Source organism: Eutrigla gurnardus (genome assembly GCF_963514095.1).
Source record: "Eutrigla gurnardus genome assembly, chromosome: 6".
Taxonomy (NCBI): domain Eukaryota; kingdom Metazoa; phylum Chordata; class Actinopteri; order Perciformes; family Triglidae; genus Eutrigla; species Eutrigla gurnardus.
Window position 1 is genome coordinate 1,253,708 of NC_139920.1, and position 23,793 is coordinate 1,277,500.

At 42.2% G+C, this 23,793-nt stretch overlaps 1 protein-coding gene and 1 long non-coding RNA gene across 4 annotated transcripts in view; one reads left to right on the forward strand and one right to left on the reverse strand.

Annotated features, from left to right (window-relative positions):
- Window positions 1-392: 392 nt before the first annotated feature.
- LOC311014798 lies at window positions 393-4,629 on the reverse strand. The gene is made up of 3 exons (XR_014597298.1): window positions 4,495-4,629; window positions 4,223-4,341; window positions 393-1,974 (listed from the first exon to the last, which is right to left on the reverse strand). It is a non-coding gene; the product is annotated as an uncharacterized lncRNA (long non-coding RNA).
- Window positions 4,630-4,892: 263 nt separating this feature from the next.
- The window catches only part of nfia (nuclear factor I/A), a 189,903-nt gene continuing 171,002 nt past the window's right edge, over window positions 4,893-23,793 (forward strand). Inside the window, exon 1 of one of the 3 annotated variants that reach the window (XM_084011573.1) lies at window positions 4,893-5,047. In XM_084011573.1, coding sequence (XP_083867699.1) covers window positions 4,952-5,047 — 96 coding nt within the window. In that variant the 5' untranslated portion in view covers window positions 4,893-4,951. The remainder of the gene's footprint in view (window positions 5,048-23,793) is intronic. The other 2 variants (XM_084011572.1, XM_084011574.1) reach the window with 2 other exon arrangements.

The following is a 23,793-nucleotide window of genomic DNA, read 5'->3' on the forward strand; positions in this document are numbered from 1 at the left end:
ATCATTTTTCTCTGCTATGTAAATACTGGTGAGCAATCACAGCTTTATAAGCAGCGTTTTCTGTCCTTTCTGCCAGTTTAGTGGCTGAAACTGAACTGCTAATGATTCATTTGAATTAATATTACATTTTAGCAGCCAAAATTAGCTGATATTTGGTTTGGTTTGTTTAAGCAGGAAAAACTGGTGTTTTATATGTTAAACCATGTAATTCGCTAACAGCTTATTGTATTAGTTCAAACAGTTTGTGTAAGCTAACGGTTCAGTTTAGTAGCTACTAAATTCGCCTTTAAACAAATTTACTTCAGCAGCTCAAAATTACTTTCGAGTTAATCCAAGTAGCTAATATCTCATCGTACTAGTGAAAACTGTTCCAATTCAAATAAAATAGCAGCTTTTCACCTCTCCTACTGTTTTTTTTAAATGATAAGCCAGCTACCTAACATCAGGGCAACAAGCCACAAATTCAACCAGATCCCTGAAACTTTGAAGGGTAGTCAAAATAACATTGCGATGCTAAACTTTGTCATAGCCTTCTGTGTGTTTACTGTGCAGCTAACTGCCAGCTGTATGCACTGCGTATGGTTTGATAGATGGTTTATTGACTTAGATCTTTGGTGGCAGAGATGAGGTAATAACTTGATGGGGTTGATGGATGTGGCAACTTGAATTTGGTTGTCAAAACCCAGCGCCAGGAGTCACAGCCAACCAGTCTGAGGATTGAAAGCTAACTGCTAATGGAGAGTCCTTTCATCTCCTGGAGCAGCGCATATTCTACTTCCAGCAAAGTAGTCGCTTGGCTACCTGGTCTTCTTGGTTCTTGATTCACTATTGATTCGATTCGAGGTATTTAAATGCAGCCAGACATCTGTGTTAAGGCTTAGCTGCGAGGGCACCAGCCCCTTGAACCCCTGAATGTTCCCCTTGTCCTGCATGGTGGAGAAGATAAGGTGAAGAAACATGTAAAGTGCCACACACAAGCTTTGATGCTCACAGTAGGCCTAATGCATTCCGTTTACCCCTCATTGGTGCTGCTCTCACTAAAACACTTGTGGTTAAATGTTAGATCAAAGTTCAAGTTAGCAGCTAGTAGCCCCTACGCTGCTTAAGTTCACATTGATTTACTTTAGCAGTTTTACGGTTTTGTTCTCGAAGCATATTTTAGATTTATGATAAAATCAACTAACAGTTATTTTAGTATCCCAGTTAAGTTGCTAAGATTTGATTTAAGCTGTGAAAACCTGTATTTAATTAGCAAACAGCTCATTCACAATGTAATTCACTTATTTCATTAAAACAGTTAAGTTCCAGTTAGCTTTATCATGTATTACTTTATTAGATAAATATGTATTTATTAGATGCATTGTTTACATTCAGGTCAGCTAACGGCTTATTTTAGTGATTTAAACTGCTTGGTTTGCATTAGCTATCAGTTCCATTTGTTATCTAAAACATTTAACTTCAGGTTAGCTAACTTTTTTAAATGCTTAAATTGTTGAGCTCAACTTAAACTTTTGACAGTTGACCTTAGCTAAACTCTGAAGTACCTTTTTACATGGTCTGGCATTACTGCTGTTTCATTTAAAACAGTGACTCAAGTGGTTCTCCAGTTGATCACGTGAAGACAGCTTTACTTCAACCTCCAATCCTTTCCTCCATCTCCTCACCTCCTGGCCCGGTGTACCTTACCCCCCAACAACCCGAGCGTCCCTCCATATCTCCGGCTGAATCGCATTCCTCTGTTTGGCCGCCACAATGGGAGAACTGTTTGATGGCGGCTCTGCTCTGGTTCAGGTATTCCCCCTCTGATTAGGAACCTGAGCTTCTCAGACCCCCCGCACCTCCCTCTGAGCCCTTTATTACCCCTTCACCCCCTCCCTTCAGCAACGAGTGAAATGATCTTTCGGGTGAAACACATTCGTGTGCAACATATGGGGATCCTGCTGCTTTTGACAAAACCCTCTGCTTTTATCTGTCCTGGGGGAAAAAAAGCAAAAAGTCCAGTCTTGGGTTTAAAATGATTTTGTGCTTCTGTTTGAATTAGAAAACCATAACCACCATTAATCTCATGAATGCCTTTCCAAAACCAGATCCAGTGATTGGCTGCAAAGCAGTACTGCATTTGATGAACCATTTCTTAATGATCTAGACTTTCAACTGTATTTCCACAAACATTTTGAAGGAAGAACACATACAAAATGTTAAGGTGGTTGATTTAATATGGTGGGCAAATTGAAAACAATGGATCTTGTTTACATTTTGAAAGTACAGTATTAGTATGAACATAAACAAGTTGGGACTCATTCATGAAACGTTAGTAAATCTTGAGGAGATTTACACATCAATCACCTCCGTACTAAAACCTCTTCTGGATTCATGAATGCCACGTAAACCTGTGATTTGATCGTAGCACGTGTGTGTGTTCACTGTGCCAATCGATCTTAAACTGACAGCGCGCTCCTGTCCCCTCCATGAAGCACCATATAAGGAGGTGATGATTACTATGGAGGTGCATCCTGTCGACCTGCAGACATGAAGCAAGCAAAGGAAGAGAAAAACGTTTTCGATGCTGAGATAAAAGTTATTTTGGCTGAAGTGGAGCTGAGGGAAAGGATATGATTTTCTTCTGTTAGTGGTGGTGAGACAGGTAAAGGTAAATCAAAGGCCTGGAGGGGGGGACTCATGCCGTGTCCTCTGTCCAAAGATCCATCCAAGAAGTCAAAAGAAAATAGTTTAAAAATCTTGTGATTTATTATTTTTCAACATGCAGCCTAGACAACAGGTAGGCTATTAAGTCCATTTAATTAACCCATTCGCATTTCTAAGACATCTAATCCGAGGTTGAAATATGTGGATTGCCCACTAATTATGATAATGTCTTTCTAATTTCTAATCTTTTGTCATGTTTAAAATAAGTGTTTTGAAAGGCATCAGCATATTGTGAACATAACAGAGCAAAGAACGCATTAACGTTGTCATTTCTGACGAGCAATATTTATGTGCTCTACGGGCAGTCGCAGGCAGGAGGGTTTTTTGTTAGTAGCTATGAAAAGTTTGGAGCTATGCCAAAAAGCAAAATGCTTTTCTTCTGCAAACAGTTTACACACAAATTTGTTCTGCTCACATTCAGTTCATGACCCGATATTAATTACTTAAAAATGGTTAAGCCTATACATTTTTACCTACTATTTACCTGTTAAAAAAAAGATTTTTCCTCCACTGTACCACCTACTTATAAACGGAGACTCCACATATGAATACACACATCGACATTTGAATTTTAAAAAATGAAAGCTCCAGACATGAGAGTTCCTACATGTCTTGTGTGTTATAAACCTGCACTCCAATGTGAGTTTGTCAAAATGGGTGAACATGAGGGTAAAGAGGTGAATCAACATTTGAATTTCCAAATAAAAAACACGTTTGTTTTAACCCTCAGATGGCAGTAGTGGATTGTAACTAAGTATATTTACTCAGGTCTGATACTTAAGTCAAGATTTAGGTACTTGTCTTTTACAAGTGTTAAGGTTAAGGTTTATACTTCTACTACATTTCAGAAGAATATATTGGTTTTTACTCATATACAGTAATGAGTAAAAATAGAGTAGAAGTTGTAACTAGCAGAATAATTCATATATAACAATTCACATAATTCGTTTTTTTTGGGCCACTTTAAGGTACATCTTTAATTGTTGAAAACTCTTCTCTGTTAGTGGGAAAATATTTATATTTTTTAAACCATTTTTTTAAATGATGAGTTAGATTTAGATGCGCTGACTAGAGACCATGATTACTTAGTCCAAGCAACATCTATAATAGTGGCTTTGAACTGATGAAATGCAAGAAATTACTGAAATGCTTTAAGACTTATCTGACTGTAAAAATGTATCAATCCATAGACCTGGTTTAAATGGTATGTGATCCTTATTAATGACTAACTGATTAATAATCTTTACTTTTATTAACATAAATAAACCCAAATGCTTCCAAATATTTTTTGCACCTCCCCACCATGGCTGTGTTACTGGCTCCATCTCCACCAGCATCATTAATCCTACATTATCATATAACATTAACAGGTGCCATTTTTACTTCCGTTTACTTGTACTTAGTTTTTCTTATAAAGAAGTACATTTTCTGCTGTTTGTTTTGCTACTTCCATTTCTTCTACCACTACTTCTTCTTCTTGAGACAGAGCTATCAAGTGTAAATGAAGCAGACTTACTGATGGAGCAGTGAGGGGTTTCAGGCAGACGGCATCAACGGTCTCCTCCTCTGGCTCTCAAGGCTGCCACTGGATCTCTCAGTCTGGAGGTATTTATGCCAAAACACACAAGTTTTGTACTGAAGGAGGGATGGAGGGATACATGGGGGAAAGGGGGGAGGAAAGGCTTGAAACCCCAAACAAACATGGCATGATAGTGTGTAGACAGTTCCATGTGTACAGAGGACTGATCGCCCTGTGGAGCTTTAGCCCTCTGCCTCCTCTCTCTTTACCTGCCTCCGTCCCATTAAAGTAGTATAAAAAAAGCAGCAGAAGTTGTTTGGAGTCAGTTCAGTATCGCTAGGCTACCCCTCTTCTTCTCCGTCTTCTCCTGGTGATGATGATAATGGAGTACAAGCCCTAATTATACTCAAGGAGGGAAAAAAAGAAGGGAGAAGCGACCCGCGGCGTACGGCAATGCGGAAAAAGGCTCATCATACTGCTGGGCTGTGTATGTGTGTGTGTGTGTGTGTGTGTGTGTGAGGGGGTGTGTGTTTTCCCTCTCTGAGCAGATGACTGCCGCTCACCTTGCCACGGGGTCTGCATGAGATTGGTTCATTGTCAAGGAGCTTTTTTTTTTTTTTACCCATGATTCCATATGGTATGGAGCGGGCTACATGTTGCCCAACATGCCAGTGCAAATGTTTTCTCAATTAGGTGTCTTATCTCCGGTGAGCGGTCTTGCATCAGATGAAGCTTGCTGACAGCGTAATGGCAGGGAAAAGCTCGGAAGGCTCCATCAAATGGCAGCTCTGCTATGACATCTCAGCCAGGACCTGGTGGATGGTAAGCTGGCACATTTTCTTCTTTTTTCTTTCTTTCTTCTCCTTCACTCCTTCTTCTTCAAGTAAAGAAGGGACATTCTCTCCTCCTCTTTCTCTTCCTCCTTGTTTGTCTTCTTCTTCTTGTGGCAGCACACAGCAGCTATGTGTTTTATTCCCTGGATTTGTGACCCGCTTGGATTGTTTGTAGTTGTTATCTGTCGGCGTCCCGTCTCTGCCGCCCCCTCGCTGTGCTCCCCTCTCTTCTCTCGTCCCGTTAGCGGACGGGTGCCAGCTTAGGTCTACAACCGCGACCGGAGGTTTGTTCCGTCCGTCTGCTGCCGAGCCTCCTATTGTCATCCTTTTTGCTCTTGTACCACCTAATTAACAGGAAACTTCTGCTTTGTTTTGTTCTCTGAGAAATACCGAAGCCGAGCCCGGCTCTGCTGCTGATCTCTGACACATCTCTGCCGCTGTGGCAATTACACCGCACAAGGGAACCAACACTCCCACTTCCCTCATGCTCAGCGCTGGTGTCCCGGGACACGCCGGGGCTCCGGGTGCAGCACGGGCCATATTTAGCAGCTTGTCGTGGTCAGCGAGGCCAGCCGACCTTTGACACCCCCTTTCTGCTGTGGTGCCTGAAGTGGAGAAGAGAGGGGGGTGAGGTGAAGTCCGAGCAGACAGACGGGGTTGAGGGGCAGTTTGGTGACTCCGCTGAGAGACGAGGAGGGGGTCGGGGGGAGTTTTCATGCTTCACAATAGTCTATTGTGGCCGGCTTGTCCAAATGAGCCAGAGAGATGAAAGAGCTTCCAGCACTGAGAGTTCGTTAGAGGACAGCTATTATTGCTGTCATGGTTACTTTTAACACTTTCTGACCACAGAGCAATGCTGGTCTTGGTCTTGGTGCAGAGACGCTGCAGGTTCCTCTCCACCTCCAGCCTCAGTAAACGGAGAGACAAAGGCTGCTTTCTCCTCTCCGTAACAGGGCCGTGAACCTGCTGAATTCTTCTCAGTCAAACCCAAACCACCATAAACACACACACACACACATACATTTCTACCGCACAGTCCACCACGATCCGCCCATCATCCAGCAGCCCGTAGATGTTGAATGGAGGGTTTTTTATTCTGCTGGCCGCTAAGCCGTCTGCTCAGGGTCCGAGGAGTGTGTGTGTGTGTGTGTGTGTGTGTGTGTGTGTGTGTGTGTGTGTGTGTGTGTGTGTGTGTGTATGTGTGTGTGTGGAGGTTCGGTTGGTGGGTGGTAGAGTTTTGTTCCTGCACGTGTGTGTGTGTGTGAGGCTGGAGAGGAAGTTTATTTTCATCAGTTTGTTTGGGGATTTTATTCCTGGTTTTCTATCCTGATGGTGAAGAATCAGTTATTTGCAGTTTGATAAAATCGCCAGTTTAAGGCAGAAAACGTAGATATTATATAGATAGATATTTCTGTGCTGTTTATGTTTTGATGAGGATGAGATTTTTTTTCTTAGTCAATTGAGCCCCATAATTCTAATTTAAGGTGTCACTATGGGTCTTTTCTGACTGAGCTGCTGTTGGTAATGTCACTTTGTTTGTCTGTGTCCGTTTCATATTTTTCTTCAAATAAGACGTAAATCAAATTCAAATGCAGCTGTGACGATTTTCTGTTAACAGATCTTTTTTTACCTGCAGCTACTCAAAATACACTATAAATCATACATGTATACTGTTTGTGTTTTAGGTATTACTTGTCTTGTATTTATAAAAATAGGAATTTTAAAATGTGTCAGACTTTTAATGTTTATGTTATTTGTACTTTTCTAAAATATCCATGCAATATTATAGACTTTCTTAATGAAACAGCAATAAAATGTCTAAAAGAAAATCCTCTAATATTTAAAATAAAGTATTTAAGGAAATATGGCAGTAGTAAAACGCATATTCTTTGGACATAAAATGTCATAGCAGTATAGTGCTATCTGTATAATGAAAAAACTTCAGGGATCTTTGCAATAAAATTCTCTCAAACTAAATAAAAAAAATCAAATATTTTATCAGTCATAAGCACATTCTGAACCATATTTGATCAAATGTGGGTTTAGGGTAATTAGTGGACATAAACCCGTCGGACTTCGATGTGGAGTCTGAAGCAGCAGAAAGGTTAAAGTGGCTGAAAGCACAAAGAGGATTATCTGCTTCAAATCCAAAATGCAGCTGTGAGGATTTTTGTCGGGTCATTTCAGGGAAACGGATCAACTTTTAATTTGCTGCTTTTAATGGATTTTAGTATTTTAATCTTGTTAATATTTAAATCAATTTTAATTCCACTAATTGAGGTGAAACTCCTGTTTAATGATTTAATTTGTTGTCCTCGGTTGATATTTTAATATGGGTATTGATATTAATGGTGCCAAATGGAAGCAGTTTATTCATTCAGGTTTACTTGCATTTAAAACCACAAGAATATATATATATATATATATATATATATATATATATATATATATATATATATATATATATATACATAGTTTGTTATTCTGTAATATGGCCTGTATTATTTTTAAAAGCAACATGTTGCTGACACAAAAAATTAAAATTTGCTCCTAAAAATCTGTAAAACATATTAATGCATGTTTTATTGCACTTCATTTTTGCCTCCTTCTTCTGCATTTTTTTTTTACATTTCATATGTCTGTTCTTTTCCAACACATTTTAACATTTACATTAATCCCTCACCGCCGTCCTGCCTCTTTGCATCACTACACATGCAACACACAGTGCTGTTAAAATGAAACACATTAATAATCACTGCCTGTTTTTATATCGTTGCTTAATTTTCAAGCTTACAGTAAAATGTCTAAAGTAATTTTATGAATATTAACATTTAATGCCACAGTGTGAAGTCAGGCAGGCCAGCAGACACACAGACATTAAGCAACAGATAAAAAGATAAATAATCATCCACTGTGAGCTCACAGGACATTTTTCATTCTCTTTTATAAAATGTGTGTGTGTGTGTGTGTGTGTGTGTGTGTGTGTGTGTGTGTGTGTGTGTGTGTAAACAGGTTTAAATGCACATCAGAATTAATAAACAGTCCGAATGGAGCGTCTCTGTAACAAACAAAAATCACACACAAAAAAAAGAAATAAAAATGTAAAAAAATGTAAAAAAATAAAAAAGGTTTGAAGAAGATGCTGGCGATGACGGTGTGTGTGCTTTGCATTCGTTCACCACAGGGGTTAATGGGATTTCTGCGGCACTACAAGTGAAGTCCCCTTAATCCATTTGTCAGTTTGCAGCTCTGGGGGCCAGATGGATGGGAGGGTCAGTAGTTGGATGGGAGGGTCAGTAGATGGATGGATGGGAGGGTCAATGAATGGATGGAAGGGCCAGTGGATGGAGGGAAGTGGATGGATGGATGGATGGATGGATGGATGGATGGATGGATGGATGGATGGATGGATGGATGGATCAGTGGATGGATGGATGGGAGGGTCAATGAATGGATGGAAGGGTCAGTGGATGGATGGATGGATGGATGGATGGGAGGGTCAGTGGATGGATGGATAGATGGGAGGGTCAGTGGATGGATGGATGGATGGATGGATGGGAGGGTCAGTGGATGGATGGATGGGAGGGTCAGTGGATGGATGGATGGGAGGGTCAGTGGATGGATGGGAGGGTCAGTGGATGGATGGGAGGGTCAGTGGATGGATGGAGGGTCAGTGGATGGATGGATGGATGGGAGGGTCAGTGGACGGATGGATGGATGGGAGGGTCAGTGGATGGATGGATGGATGGATGGGAGGGTCAGTGGACGGATGGATGGATGGATAGGAGGGTCAGTGGATGGATGGATGGATGGGAGGGTCAGTGGATGGATGGGAGGGTCAGCAGATGGATGGGAGGGTCAGTGGGTGGATAGGAGGGTCAGTGGATGGATGGTAGGGTCAGTAGATGGATGGGAGGGTCAGTAGATGGATGGGAGGGTAAGTGGGTGGATGGGAGGGTCAGTGGATGGATGGTAGGGTCAGTAGATGGATGGGAGGGTCAGTAGATGGATGGGAGGGTCAGTGGATGGATGGGAGGGTCAGTGGATGGATGGATGGGAGGGTCAGTGGATGGATGGTAGGGTCAGTAGATGGATGGGAGGGTCAGTAGATGGATGGGAGGGTAAGTGGGTGGATGGGAGGGTCAGTGGATGGATGGTAGGGTCAGTAGATGGATGGGAGGGTCAGTAGATGGATGGGAGGGTCAGTGGGTGGATAGGAGGGTCAGTAGATGGATGGGAGGGTCAGTAGATGGATGGGAGGGTAAGTGGGTGGATGGGAGGGTCAGTGGATGGATGGTAGGGTCAGTAGATGGATGGGAGGGTCAGCAGATGGATGGGAGGGTCAGTAGATGGATGGTAGTGTCAGTAGATGGATGGGAGGGTCAGTAGATGGATGGGAGGGTCAGTGGGTGGATGGGAGGGTCAGTGGATGGATGGATGGATGGATGGATGGATGGATGGATGGATGGATGGATGGGAGGGTCAGTGGATGGATGGGAGGGTCAGCAGATGGATGGGAGGGTCAGTGGGTGGATAGGAGGGTCAGTGGATGGATGGTAGGGTCAGTAGATGGATGGGAGGGTCAGTAGATGGATGGGAGGGTAAGTGGGTGGATGGGAGGGTCAGTGGATGGATGGGAGGGTCAGTGGTCATTTCAGATAGTCTGGAGGAGGAAGATAGAAGCAGATTATTGCAGTTCATCTGATTGTTGCTTTTGTTCATTCTACTGTATCTGTGTTACCTGCTGATCCACTGAGATAGAACACCGTTCACATGAGCTGATGAGTGTTAGCGTTGGCAGAGACTGGAGGGGTACAGCTCAGAGCTTTTCATTTAGGTTTCTGGTAATGAGCAGAAGTTGTTACGATCAGAGTTCTTCCTTGTTGCTCTCTTGGTATCTGGTCATATCCCTCCTCAACTGGTGGATATGTGGAGGCGAGCAGAGACTCGGTGGCTCGGCTCTGTGTTTGTGGTCTGTGTGAGGTCTGGTTCATTAGCCAGACTCTCAGAGGAGGGTCCGATGCTTTTTATCTTCTACAGATCTACGCTTTGAGCTCGTTCAATCCGCTGGCAGTGTGTCGCCCTGGTAACGGGTCTTCACTATGTCACGGCTCGCTCCGTTCACAAAGAACGGCGTCTCGGTAGCGTTTCCACTGGGAAGAAGGAGTGGTACTCCCGCAGCGCAGAAGGGGCTACAGTCTTGTAACATTCACGATCACCTTGGAGGGTATTTTCTCATAATGCTTGCCAAAGGTTGTTGGGGTTGTAATCCTACACCCCAATAGCTAAAGGGATAACACCATTTGATAGAGGACAAATGTCTTTCATCATATAATACAGAACTAAACAAACATCAAAAATCCAAAGATTCACTTGTGAAAGGTTTTTTCGGAGTAGCCTTCATTTCCGCAGAGAAGCAGGAACCCACATCGTCTTTTTTCAATCTCCTCCATGTCGATGACACATTCAGCTGCAGCATCTCATGTGTCATGCAGATCGTGTTCAGATGGGTCCCGTTGTATTTAACTGTGTTCGCTAAAGCGTCCGCTTGAAGTGACTCGGAGCTCAGGACAGAAATGCTGCGTGGCGTCGCTGCTCCAGCAGGTCGCTGCTCAACACGTAGCTGCAACGTAAACAGCTGCAAAAAGCACAATGTTTCCTGTTTGATTTCTATTGCAACACGTGTTCGACAAAGAGGGAACGTGTATGTCTGGTTGAGCGAGGCTGACATGCTGAGTTACACATTTCCAGGACCGGTAATACTTGGAACGTTTGGAATCAGCAGTTCCTTCAATACTCGCTTTTTTAACAGATAGAAAAACGGTTTCATTCAGACACCAAATGGTTTTATTAACATTTACAATTGTTCAAGAAGAATTCAGTGATTCAAACATTTGTCCCACAGTGTTGCATGTCTATTGGAAGAACCTGTCTTCTCAGATGAAACTGACATTCTCACCTGAGAAGACAAGAACATGTCAAACGGTTCCTCTTTAATACAATCACTCAGGTTTCCCAGTTATCTGAGTAACTTTTCTGTAGAATCCAAACTGAGATGAGACACAGAGGCTCTGTGTGTGTGTGTGTGTGTGTGTGTGTGTGTGTGTGTGTGTGTGTGTGTGTGTGTGTGTGTGTGTGTGTGTGTGTGTGTGTGTTTAACAGGGAGTGTCATATTGTGGAGAAGATGTTTCCAATTTAGAGGCGGCCATGACGGTGGAGATGATTAGAGAGGAGGAAATTGGGGGATTAGAATTGTCTGCTTGAACTTCCTGAGTCCACAGCATGCTCGCTCGCCCACCTCTCTCATTACCCCCCCCCCCCCCGTCTATTCGTCCTGGCAGCCTCATCCTCCTGTATTCGTCCCATTGTGGGAAGAGTGTGAGGACATGAAGTGCTGGAGCTCCCGGTGTGTCTCCGGCTGTCGGCGACCAACGGACATGACTCACATACTCACCTTCTACCTTTCCTCTTCTTTTCTACCATCTTTCCTTCCTTTCTTTCCTCCTTTCACTACCTTCATTCTTTACTTTGATCTCTCTCTCTCTTTACTTTTCTTTTTCAGCTTTCTTTTCTTAAGTCTTTTCTCTCATTTGCTTTTATGTTTCATTCTGTTTTCTCTTTTTTCCTTTCTATTTGTCTTTCCTTTCCTGCTTCATCATGCTTCTTTTCTTTTGTCCCTTTCTTTTCCCTTCTTTTCATCTTTCCTTTGCTCTTATTATATAGTTTATTTTCTTTTCCTACATTTTTCATGTTGGTTATTATCCTTACCTTCGTCTTCCTTCCCCTTTTTCCTTCCTTTCATTTTGTCTCCTTTTTGCTTTACTTTTCTTTTGATCTTTCTTATTTTCCTTTCATCTTTTCATCTTTTCAAAATTGCCCACATAGTTTCATTAATAAACATGTTAATTGCAGATAACAAACTGATAAAACTACAGTGAGCCAATTTCAGTTTCACAGACAACAACAGAATCAATTATTTGACAGATTTGACGATGTTTAATCTTTCAGAGACATTTTGTTGTTGGACAGAAGTGTAAGATTTGCTATGAAGAGTGGACATTTGTGAGGTTTGGGTGGAGTGTGATAGAGTGCTGCAGGATGACCTGCCCAGGTGCTCTGATTCTCCCTGCAAAGCTGAGCACAGCGTTCTGCTCTGCAGCTCCTTTATTCTGTTTTTTGCTCCAATAAGTGAGTGGAGCCTCGGGGCTGTAATATCCGCTGCTGCTGCTGGACTTAGCGAGGTAAAGCTGAACCTGAGGCAGCTGCAGGGAAAGCCAGCCAACCTGAGCCTGAAAGGAAGATTCTGTCTTTCTATTTCCTACAATCTTAGTTTTGTAGCTTTGTGGTTTTCAGTGGAATAAATCGCTCGGGGGGAAACATTGATGTTCTTATATAAATTGTCCAACTAAAAGCTCCACACAACATGGACAAAAGTAGTCACTTCATTAAGGGATCTGTTCCCATTCAGTCCGGGACCATCACCACTGGTGATGAGGTCTGGTTGACAGTCATGTGATGGGGTTGAGGTCATCATAGCTGCAGACCAGTCAAGTTCTTCCACTTCAAACTGGGAGAAGCATTCCTTCAGGGAGTTGATATGTTGAATGGGGGAATGACAAAGACAAATGAATGGCTCTGCAGCAGCGGGGGAGCTGCTTCTGTCATGGTGTTGGCAGCAGCTTGGCTCTGGCTGCTCAACGGCACCAGAGGAGCTTCTGAGTGAGAAAACTGGTCAGCCATGTGGATGAGGAAGGTGCAGGAATAATGCTAAATTCAACTGATGTGTGTGTGATGGATACTCAAATCAGTACTGTGCCTCCTTTACATAGTGGAGGACTGCAGTCAGGAGTGACTGAACAGGGTGGAGTAGTAAAACCAAATGTGGAAGAACATTTTAAGGTTCCCAAAATATTACAATTAGGCCTACAAGGTAAAAGAAGCATACCCTTCTTTATGATCTATTTGACTCTAAACTCATCATGCTGTATATGTATATTCTTGCTCCTAGTGATGTTGGGACTCTGAAATACATTGACAATCATGTGCTTATTTTCTGTGAAAAGTGTCCTGAAAATACTTTTGTTGTGATGTTATCAATAAAATTGTATCAAATTTAACTGAAAGAAGTCTTGAAACTAGAGATTGAGACCATAAACGTTGACAATGTTTACTGAGATAATAAATCAAGAGAGAAGTAGGACCATTTTCTCATAGACTTCTATACAATCAGAGAGGAGTCGCCCCCTGGGGGACAGCAGAGAGAATGACAGTTTAAGGCACCTTGAGCAGTACAGCCATTGTTTTTAACAAACAGAGATTTTTTTCATCATTAATCATATTTTGAAATGTGTATATATTGATCCATTGCTTGGTGTCTTCCTTCTGAAGGTTTGAATGAAGATGTTTTAGTTCTTCTTTTAGAAGAGTCATAAATGGTTGTTGACAGTCGTTATGTTCAAATGTGTAAATACTTTACTTGTAATTACAATTAAATCTCTGATTTTACATAAATGCCAGCCAAGAAATGTACCCAAATTTGTGGCAACAGTTTTGTTGTTAACTTAAAATATGAATCAATTAAGAACAGGATATGATGACTTAAGATTTCACTATAGCCATGTTTCCAGTCAATTTTCACGTGAATTTTAAACAAACATTTTAAATGTTGCAAAAATAAAAAAGTGAATAAGGTGTGTTTCAAGCAACTGGTTTGGAGCAAATTACCTCAGTTTATAGGTCATTTGGTCAGAAGGTGGCGCATGTCTGTAATCCGCCAGTAAACAAAGAAGAAGAAGAAGAAGAAGCCAAACAGAAAAACAACATTTTCAGATTGGCCATCTAATCCAATTGACGAGAGAAAAACGGTGAGAACTTTTCAGGGTTTTTTTTCTTTCTTTTTAGGTGAGTTAAATGTTTGATACATCAGAATGTATTTAATATTTATTTGCTATGTCCATCATGTGATAGATGGACATGTGCATAGATGTAAAGGGAAGCATGGCTGTAGAGTTGAGGAGAACCCTGGAGCAACTGAAGACACGTGAAGAAGTAAACCACACAAACTATCCTCACCAAGTCATCATGTCCTCTTACATGTTAACACTTCCCCAAATATGATATGATCAAATAAGTATCTACCTCGTAGAATCCTTCTTTCCCCTCCGTCCCCTCACACATGTACAACATCACCTCCATCCTCCTCCACCCAACAGTCCTTGGGTCGACATTGAAAACGATATTGATAATTATAACAAGAACAAACAGATTAGTATTAATGTAACACTTTCAAAATGATAAATAGGAGATGTGATAAATGAAGAAATAATTGAAGCACAAAGACAGGGTACTTGTTAACATGCATGTAGGTCCGATCAACATGAGGTTCTTTTTGTGTTGCCATGGTAGCAACAAGCAGTAAATTAACAAAGTGACAATCAGACAAGTCAAATAGTTGTAGATGATTCATCGCATTACATTTCTCAACTGACCCTCTTAATCCAAGTTGATTTTGAGTTCAGTATTAATACTTCTTTACTTTAAAAATGTTGAACTCAATACTTTTACTTGTCATATTTTTTTTATTTTATTTCAAGAGTATTTAAGTTAGTTGCGGAATTCTCCTGGTAATACCCCCCATATATCCCTCCTCTTCATCACCCTGGCTTTGTCCTCCTCCTCCTCTTCTTCCTGCTTCATTTCTGTCCCTCCCTGGAGAAACATGGCTACCAGCCAAGACAGCTGCTTCTTCTTCAGGCCACTCGCTTGTTGTTTTATGTGCTGTGGTGGATGTCCTGCTGGGAGGAGAAACAATAGGACAGTGATGATGATGATGATGATGATGATGATGATGATGATGATGATGATGGTGGTGGTGATAATATTCCCAATATCCCCAAACTGTTGGAGGGTAAAACAGATGATATTCCATATGTTTTCTCACCGTCAATATACCCTACAGACCATAGCGACTGACTTCCTGTCTGAGGCTCTCAGCTCCAAGCCCATTGGTTCTTACTAAAGATCTTTAAATCACATCATGAATACAACACTTCATGTTTGAAAAACAGACTCATTTATTTCCCTAACCAGCTGGTTGCTGTAGTTCTCATGAAACGTGGATGTGGGATGGAGTATAGATGAAGAAGTACAACAGTGTGACGCTGATGTTTTTAATAGTTGTTGCATTATGGCACAGATATATCATGCTTTCATACACACACCATAGTTTTTACTAGATACAGTGACATACTTTTAATATGATTGTTTGTATCTTTGGGGATTTGAACCTAAAGCATCTCTGTCAAACAAAGTGTGCATTGTTTCTTTCTGCTCTGTGTTGTGGCTCTTTGCCAGTTGGGGATCAGTATCAAACAGACACTGCAGGTTTCTACATATGCTCTCTCTCTCTCTCTCTCTCTCTCTCTCTCTCTCTCTCTCTCTCTCTCTCTCTCTCTCTCTCTCTCTCTCTCTCTCTCTCTCTCTCTCCATACTTGCACAGAAACACTGAGGCAACAGAGACAGATTATTATATCATATATATTTCATATCTCCGCCATGTTTGTCCAAACCACAATTATCCCATCTGGACCACGAAGTGCTTTTCCCTCGCCCATCTCACACAACAAATACGCTCTCATTTGAATCTGTGCAAATGTCTGACCCGGCTATGTGCCAGCTCTTATGGGGCAAACCAAGTGTTGGTGCTTCAAGTCCATTTTTTTGACAATAAACACCTTGATGCAAGGTTGCTACCCAGTAAACAGAGCTGAGAATAAATGCATGATGCAACCTCGGTGAGTATACTGAGCTCTGCTGAGCTTATTAAACACAAACATACATAGCGTTGCACATTCTTAATTAAGTTACACTCTTTAGTGCCAAGTCTGGAGTTCAATTTGACTCTTTTTAAGTTTTATTTGATATGTAAACCTCATCCACACCTCATTCAAACTTGACAGAAACAAAGTGAAACTCACTCATCGACCATAGAGCTTAATTCACAGAGATAGATGTATAAAGCTGCTAGCTCTCCACTACACTCTACTTTACCCCGCTGTCTCTCTGACATATAGTGATCTTTCAGTCTGCTCCATGTCAGGTACCAACACACACACATAACCAGCCAGCAACCTCCACTTCCGAAAAGTGAAGCCAAGCTGAAATGCCTTGAAATTGCATTCTCTCTGCTGGCCATCAGGGGGCGACTCCTCAGTAAACATTGAAAACGTGAGTTTATGGTCACAATCTCTAGTTTCAACTCTTCTTCAATACAGCATGATGTTCATCTCAATTAGCAGGGTATGCTATTTATGCTATATATGCAATTTATGCTATGCTATGCTATGATATATATATATATATATATATTTGCAATGTGTGAGTGTCGTTGATTCATGTGTCTGTGGTTTTACAGACTTGCTCTCTTGTGATAGTTACAGAAACAAAAATTGAAAAACAATCCAGAATTGCCATCTGGTATTTGGGAACTCAGTGTGTTTGTGTGTTGTGTATCTTATCCTGTGTGCCACACAGTTCTTGGGTTGCAGCCATTCGGTGTTTGGCTGCCAGCAGAGGTGTCAGTCTTCATTTACAGGAAGGCAGCAGCTCTGGTGTTTGCTGTTTACTTGACTGGCAGAAATGTGTGTGTGTGTGGGGGGGGGGGAGTGGTGTCGCTGTGTAAATATCACCTGTTCTGTCACTCAGCCATCAGCAAGCTAGCATGGAAACAGCCGAGGATTTGTACAGATATGCAGTCACTTTGTTAGTAGGCTACTCCTATACTTGTGGTTGACGTATCAATGAGCAACTGAGCAACTGAACCTACACTGACCCTCAAACTAAGTACTAACCCTCAAACAGCCACTGTGAAGAGATAAATATCTTACGGAGAGGAAAATTTAAAAAAATACCTTTTGGAGAAAAGTCTCATTTTAATCATAGGGAATGCTTTTTTTAATTCTTCAATGAAAGTTAAATACAGTTGGTATTTCTAGTCACAGCAAAGATCTCAGGACACTTTCCACATCGAGCAGGACCAGAACACACACAGAGTTACAGTGGCACTCCTCAAATGAGTCATCTCCTTTAGTGAAAGTTCACCTGAAATAAATGGATTATATTCAAGAGAAGGGTTTAAAATTGTTCTGATCAAATATTATTTCCATTCAAACCATTTTCTGTTAAATGTCACGTTAATAGTCACGTTAATTCTCAATTCTTTCCACTGTAACTTCACAGAATTTGACCATCTACCACATTTCATGTAAAAGTGTTGAATTCAAATGTGAGGGTGGAACGGTAAGGAAGCTGTTAGGTGAGTCACCAAAAGCAGAAAGAAAGAAAGAAAGAACCTCTGGGGAGCAGGAATGTTCACAACCAACCTCCAAGTGTCCTGATGGATGCGAAATATCCCCAAATAAGTCACATATGACACCTTTGTGTGAGCTGTGTGTGATGACATGGATGGGCTGAAGGAGGATCCAGCCTGAATAAATGTCCAGGTTGTTCATATATGGCTGCACATGAACAGCTTTGTCCTAATGAACGATGTCTATCAAAGCTACAGACGCTGTGGAACGTGGTAAACCATCCCTTTAATCACATCAACCCCCCCCCCCCCCCCCCCCCCAAAAAAAAAGCCGAACCATGATGCTACAGTAGTCATTTCAAACCTTTTAATACTTTCACAACAATCCCAGTGATTAAACAATTAGTCAAATGAGATGTGATCTCATCTAGAGTGCTACTTAGTGGGCTGTGATTCGAGGCTGGAGGGATTATGTGAAGCAGCCAGATGTTTACAGCATCAGCATCAGTGTGATTAGAGAGCAGCGAGAGGAACGTTCATTCGGTGTTACAAGTTCAAGAAAAGATATAGTAATACCACACTGTAAAAAATACTCTGGGACCAGTACATGTAGAGTTGTATTCAACTTACCTGACTTAAACTGCAAAAAGAGTTGCCAATGGATTTTAGGTTGACTAACTGATCATTTCAGCTGTGCTTGAGTGTCGAGTTGTTTAATTCATAAAACCTATTGTGTTTTGTGTGTATGAATGTTGAAGGACCAGACCAGCATTACATGTCATCGGCCACCTAGTTACATTAACCTCTACCATGTTGACCAAGATTGCTTTATTTTTTACATAGTTTATTTATGTTTTGTCCGTATTCAATAAACATTCCGGAATGTACCTGAAAAATGTTTGGGGGCGGAGCCAAAGTATAAAGAAGGTCAACGATTGACGATATTAATACTGGGAGTGTTGGGAAGTTGTTCTCTGACCAGTATCTTCTTCTCCACGTTAAGTTGAGGATCCTACTTAACGTAACGTTGGCCAATGGGATGCAGCCGAGGGATCATCCGTTGCTTGTGCTGAGAGAGTGTGCTTGTTATTGAGGTCGGCGTACGGCGAAATGAGACTCTTGAACTTGATATTAGCGACTAGCTCCACCCGGGCCACGTATGTAAACTGGAATCAGCCAGACATTAAAACAAGTGAACCTAGAACCTGCTGCTAGCTTTGGACGCAGACGGGATCTGATACCATGGTGAATTTGAATTACTTTTATTAAGAGCAATGCAGTTATTTGAGATCAAATGAACAAGGCAGTGATTTTCACAAGGTTTAGTTAAGTAAACCCACAGACTTAACAGATACTTTGGCTTAATTTCTATGTGCATGAAGCGAAGTAGGAAAGTCAGAGCAGGATTTAAGTGTTAGAAACTGATTCTTATATGTGCATCAGCAGGCTCGTCGTCTTCAGAGCTCACAGAGAGGGTGTAAGAAGTGTCGCTCATAATCTGTGCAGTTAAGATTAGCCCAGCTACAAGACGGATGAATTAGCATGACATGATTATCATACAGAGGATTAAGCTGCTGAAACAGTGTCAGTGGCACCATATGTTTGGACATCAGTGAAGGAGTGTTTGTCAGCTTCCACCTCCGAGGACTCGTCCACAGCAGTACTGTGGAGTGATCACCTCTTCCTCGGTGTACAGACTCTCTGGTTTGTCCCGTGGCCAGACCCCCCCTCGTCTAATTAAGTTGATTCAGAGCGGTGCCTGTGTGCGTGCCGGTCCCCATTACTAACGGCTGTCCGGTCTGGGGGGCCCGCTGACCCTGCTGAGCATGTCGCTGTGTTGTGCCAACGCCTACGACAGGGGGAGCCGCTGACCCCACACCCCCTCTGCACCGCCCCCCCGGGGGGGCGAAGACGAACAGCTGGTAGGGGCATCAAGGGAGAGCTTGTCCTCACACACACACACACGCACAGGAAACACCCCCACACACAGTGGAGTATGTCCTCTCCATTCCATTATTCTGGTGGGGCTCAACATGGGGGCCCAGGACCTCCAGGGGTCCTTCAGATGTTGTCGGGGGTCATGGGCATTGTACCTGTGGAACAGCGATGTTCAGCGTCGCCATACTGTCTGTACACAAGTTAACTAACATGACAATATGGAAGTAGGACACCTTTACTTCTCAGGATCAACATAGCGGCTGCTTGGTATGAACACAGAAAGGATGAGAAAGCATCAGGAAAGCTGTGATACATGTTGTTCTGTAGCAACCAGCCAGTCAAAGCTGAGTTTGACCCACTTCATTTAACACAGCCACGCTTTCCGTGCACAGATGTTGCCATTGAACAGAATTGTGAGTTTTGCAGACTCATGTATATGTGTGATAGGGTTTCGCCCCCCCCCCCCCGCCAGCCAGGCAGCATGTAGGGCAGAGAGGGTCCCGGTGCTGCCTGATGGCGGTCGCACTCGCCTACAGATGTGATGCCAGCTTTTGCCAGGGGTCACCTTGGAGAGGCCGATGGCAGCACGTCCACCTCCTCCACCCCCACCCCCCAGCACTGCAGCTGCCTCCCTGCTTAATCCGCCACGGGGGGGGGGGGGGGGGACATACACTTGCTGTGTTTGTGGGGAAGAAAACTAAAGTATAGTAGTTTTTCTATTTGATTTGACTTAAAATAATGTAATGTTTGATTCAGCTAAATATGTGCAAAAATACAGGCATCCACATGGAGCACAAATTTTGACCTAATTTCCAGAAAATATGTGAAAGAAAATGTTAAAATGTAAATGCTGCTTCCATCCACTACTGTTGTGTGAATTTATATATATATATATATATATATATATATATATATATATATATATATATATATATATATATATATATATATATATATATACAGTATATACATATATGACTTGAGACTTGGTTTCCATGGCTGTGTGAAAGTCAAAGAAGAAATCAAGTGATCACTCACAGACACTCGGCCTTCGTCCAGCTCCAGTGTGGCCTGCAGAGAGTGAATCCACAGATCTGCTTCCCCAAAGTGGATCCATCCTTTCTGCTAATCAGCCGTACATCTGCACGTTGCTAATTGTTTCCATCTTCTCGTCCTGATTACCTCCATGTCCAGGGCTTTACCAGAGCGACTCTAGCTTCAGTGGAGGATTTACTCCGTGGACGTGAAACAATCCGCTTACAGGACCTGCAGCCATTAACAGATCAAATTAACGATTTTACATTTCTGTGTTTCTGATACATTCCTTTGGTAAATGTTCCCTCTACACTGGTTCTATTCCTCGTCTCCTTACTGGGCTGTGAATCTCCACGTTAACCCTACAGATGAGCAGCTTTGTGAGTCAATTCCAAAATCTGTTTCAAAAGCATTCTTAGTTTATTAACGACATATTGTTTCCAATCTGGAAAATAAAACAGAAGTTGACATGAGTTTTTACTTTAATAAATGAATGGTGCTCAATTTGGTCAATTTGAAACTTCCGCCTCAAACAAAGACTTTTTAGAGTAAAAAATATATAAAATAGAAATATACAATAATACAAATATGAAAAGAGCTGTCCTTTGTTGGAACTGTTCATTTCAAAGTCAGTGAGACGTGAAGTGAAGTGGGGAAGGTTTCCGCGCTGAAACCAGAGAGGACTGTGGGAGCTCAGTGCTGATGGTCGACTGGGAGCATTAATGAAGCAGATTAGGTGTCCCGGTGTGGCCCTGAAGGCTCGCACAGGCCTCGTCCTCCAGACTCCCAATATACCTGTTCACTGGACAAACAGGGTTCCTGTGAGAACCCTGGAAGTGCTCTGATGAGGCTGAAATCCCAGGTTTTAAAAAATCTCATTTCCAAGGGACCATGCTAAACATGCTCCAGTCTCCCGTCCCACACGCTCTCAGGATGGGAGTGTGTCCCAGACCCGACTCCACTCCATCAAAGAGCCATTTTGGTGAAACATGTGGTCTGTTAAAGAGGCTGGGGACAATGCAATGGGATCAGTGAGCAGCGGATTTAATTAATCCAGTGAAATGAGGAGAAATCAGAAGAGGCAGAGACCCAGCTGGAGATGACAAACACAGTCCAGTCCTGAACCAGAACCAGCAGGTCGCTTTCAGAGGGTCAACATCCAGGACCAGCCAGTACATCCACAACCCTTCACAGATGCCTCATTCATATGTTTTATGCACACGTTACTTCATTCGTTACTTCATTCAGTAATTCATTTTTTACACATTTAGCATTGTTGCTATGCTACACTTTTTTTTCTGTGCCAAATCCTAACTTGCTGTGAATGCAATACAACTCAAAAACAAGTATCAGTGGAACTTACTACCAGCTGCTATTTAAGTCAGTTAGAGTATCATGTGTTTCCTACTTCCAAAAATGTCTTGTCATTTGAAATGATTAATTTACTAGATGGTATTTTCCTGCTTTCTGCACTTTTCTCATTTTTTTTTTTTTTTTTTTTTTTTTTTTTTATTTCGGGCATGTACATTTAGTCATCATCACACATCTTGCTCACACAGTAAACATGAATACACGAAAGGGAAAGCGGGAGAAGCCGAGGCTTATCTAGTCCTCATATTGTGGACCGTGAGCTCCTCCATGCCTCCCACCCAGTCCTCCTCCTCCTCCTCCTCCTCCTCCTCCTCCTCCTCACTCCCCTCTGTGAACTGGTGTCAGGTAGACACTGTAAAAGTGTAATGGATACCTTCCTCAGCTGCTCCTTCCCTGGGACCCCTGCTGAGAGCAAGCTGTTGTTCTCCAGTCCCTCCTCCTCAGCCTCCCATTGGCCCTTCCTCACCCTGAACACACCTGTCCACTAACCCCTGCTCCATTATTAATGAAGCCTAAAGGATGATGCACGTCCAATGCTTGCTTTATTAGTGCTTCAATCCCGAGAGCTCTATGGGACACTCAGAGCAAAGAAAATTATTTGTATTTGATTATTCTCTTATTAGTTGCTCAGTGTACTAGTCACTGTTGACCATTGCTGTACTTGTTCTATTACACTGTAGTAGTATCAAAGTGGGGAAGGAGAAGAGTGATGAGTACTCTTTGTAAAAGATAATGAACAAAACTAAACAAAGAAAAAGACTAAATACTACAAAACTGCATAGTTAGGTTTAGGCAACTACCTGACTGAAAAACATCATGATTTAGCTTCAAATGACTTAAAAATGGAAAACAAAACAAAAACAAAAACACACTAATATATATATATATATATATATATATATATATATATATATATATATATATATATATAGTGGGTAGCACTGTCGCCTCACAGCAAGATTCCCGGGTCAGCCCGGGTTCCTTCTGGGGTAAGTTTGTATGTTCTCCCCGTCTAAGCGTGGGTTCTCTCCGGGTTCTCCGGCTTCCTCCCACAGTCCAAAGACATGCAGGATGGGGATAGGTTCATTGGTGACTCTAAATTGCCCGTAGGTGTGAATGTGAGCGTGAATGGTTGTTTGTCTCTACATGTTGGCCCTGCGATAGACTGGCGACCTGTCCAGGGTGAACCCTGCCTTCGCCCAATGACAGCTGGGATCGGCTCCAGCCCCCCCGCGACCCTGAATACAGGATAAGCGGTAGACAATGGATGGATGGATATATATGTATATATATATATATGTATATATATATATACATAGAGAGAGAGAGAGAATAACATGTACCATCGAAGTAACAATTTCCTCTTCGGTTTTCATCTTTTTAAATAAGCTCCTTTTCCCTGAGTTTTCTGAACAAATGCAGCTGAAGCCAGAGAGCAGTCTACATGCTTAAAGTGAAGAGGGAGGAGGGGGAGGAGGGGGAGGCGGTCTCATTGTTTGGTATCTCTGCAGGACTGTAGCTAATAAAACTAAACTGGGCCCGAGGGGAAGCGGCTGAACTTCCTGTAGCGGTGGTATTTATTTATTCGGAGGGTCCTTTTCAGGTCTCTAGAGTCGGCCGTAAACAAAGAGCTCTCTTCCTCCTTCCAGATCGCCTGTTTGGACTCTGATTTATTTATAATTCCCTGAAACCACTCTGCGTTGCAACCCGATCGCTACAAGCTTGTGAAAACGTCGCTTTTCCTGGAGATTGGCTAAAAAGGAAGTACTCCCCTGTCCCTCTTTTTGCCCTTTCTTCTTCCTCTGTTCCGTTCCAGCCCCACTCACGCAAATAAATACCTTTCTACTTAAACATACATGGGCTAATTAATGTAGCCCATCTGTTCCCCTCTCTGCATCACTTCCATGACACACACAAGTTTTCCAAACACATTTGGCTCTGCTTGCACTGATAACTAGGACACCATGAAGAAACTCAGGCGTGTGCACCAACAGAAAAAAGAAAGTCAATAATGAATAAATAATCTGACAGAGTAAACAGAGCTTAATCTTTTCTTTGTCACACTCTGTGAGGCAGCAAGAGGA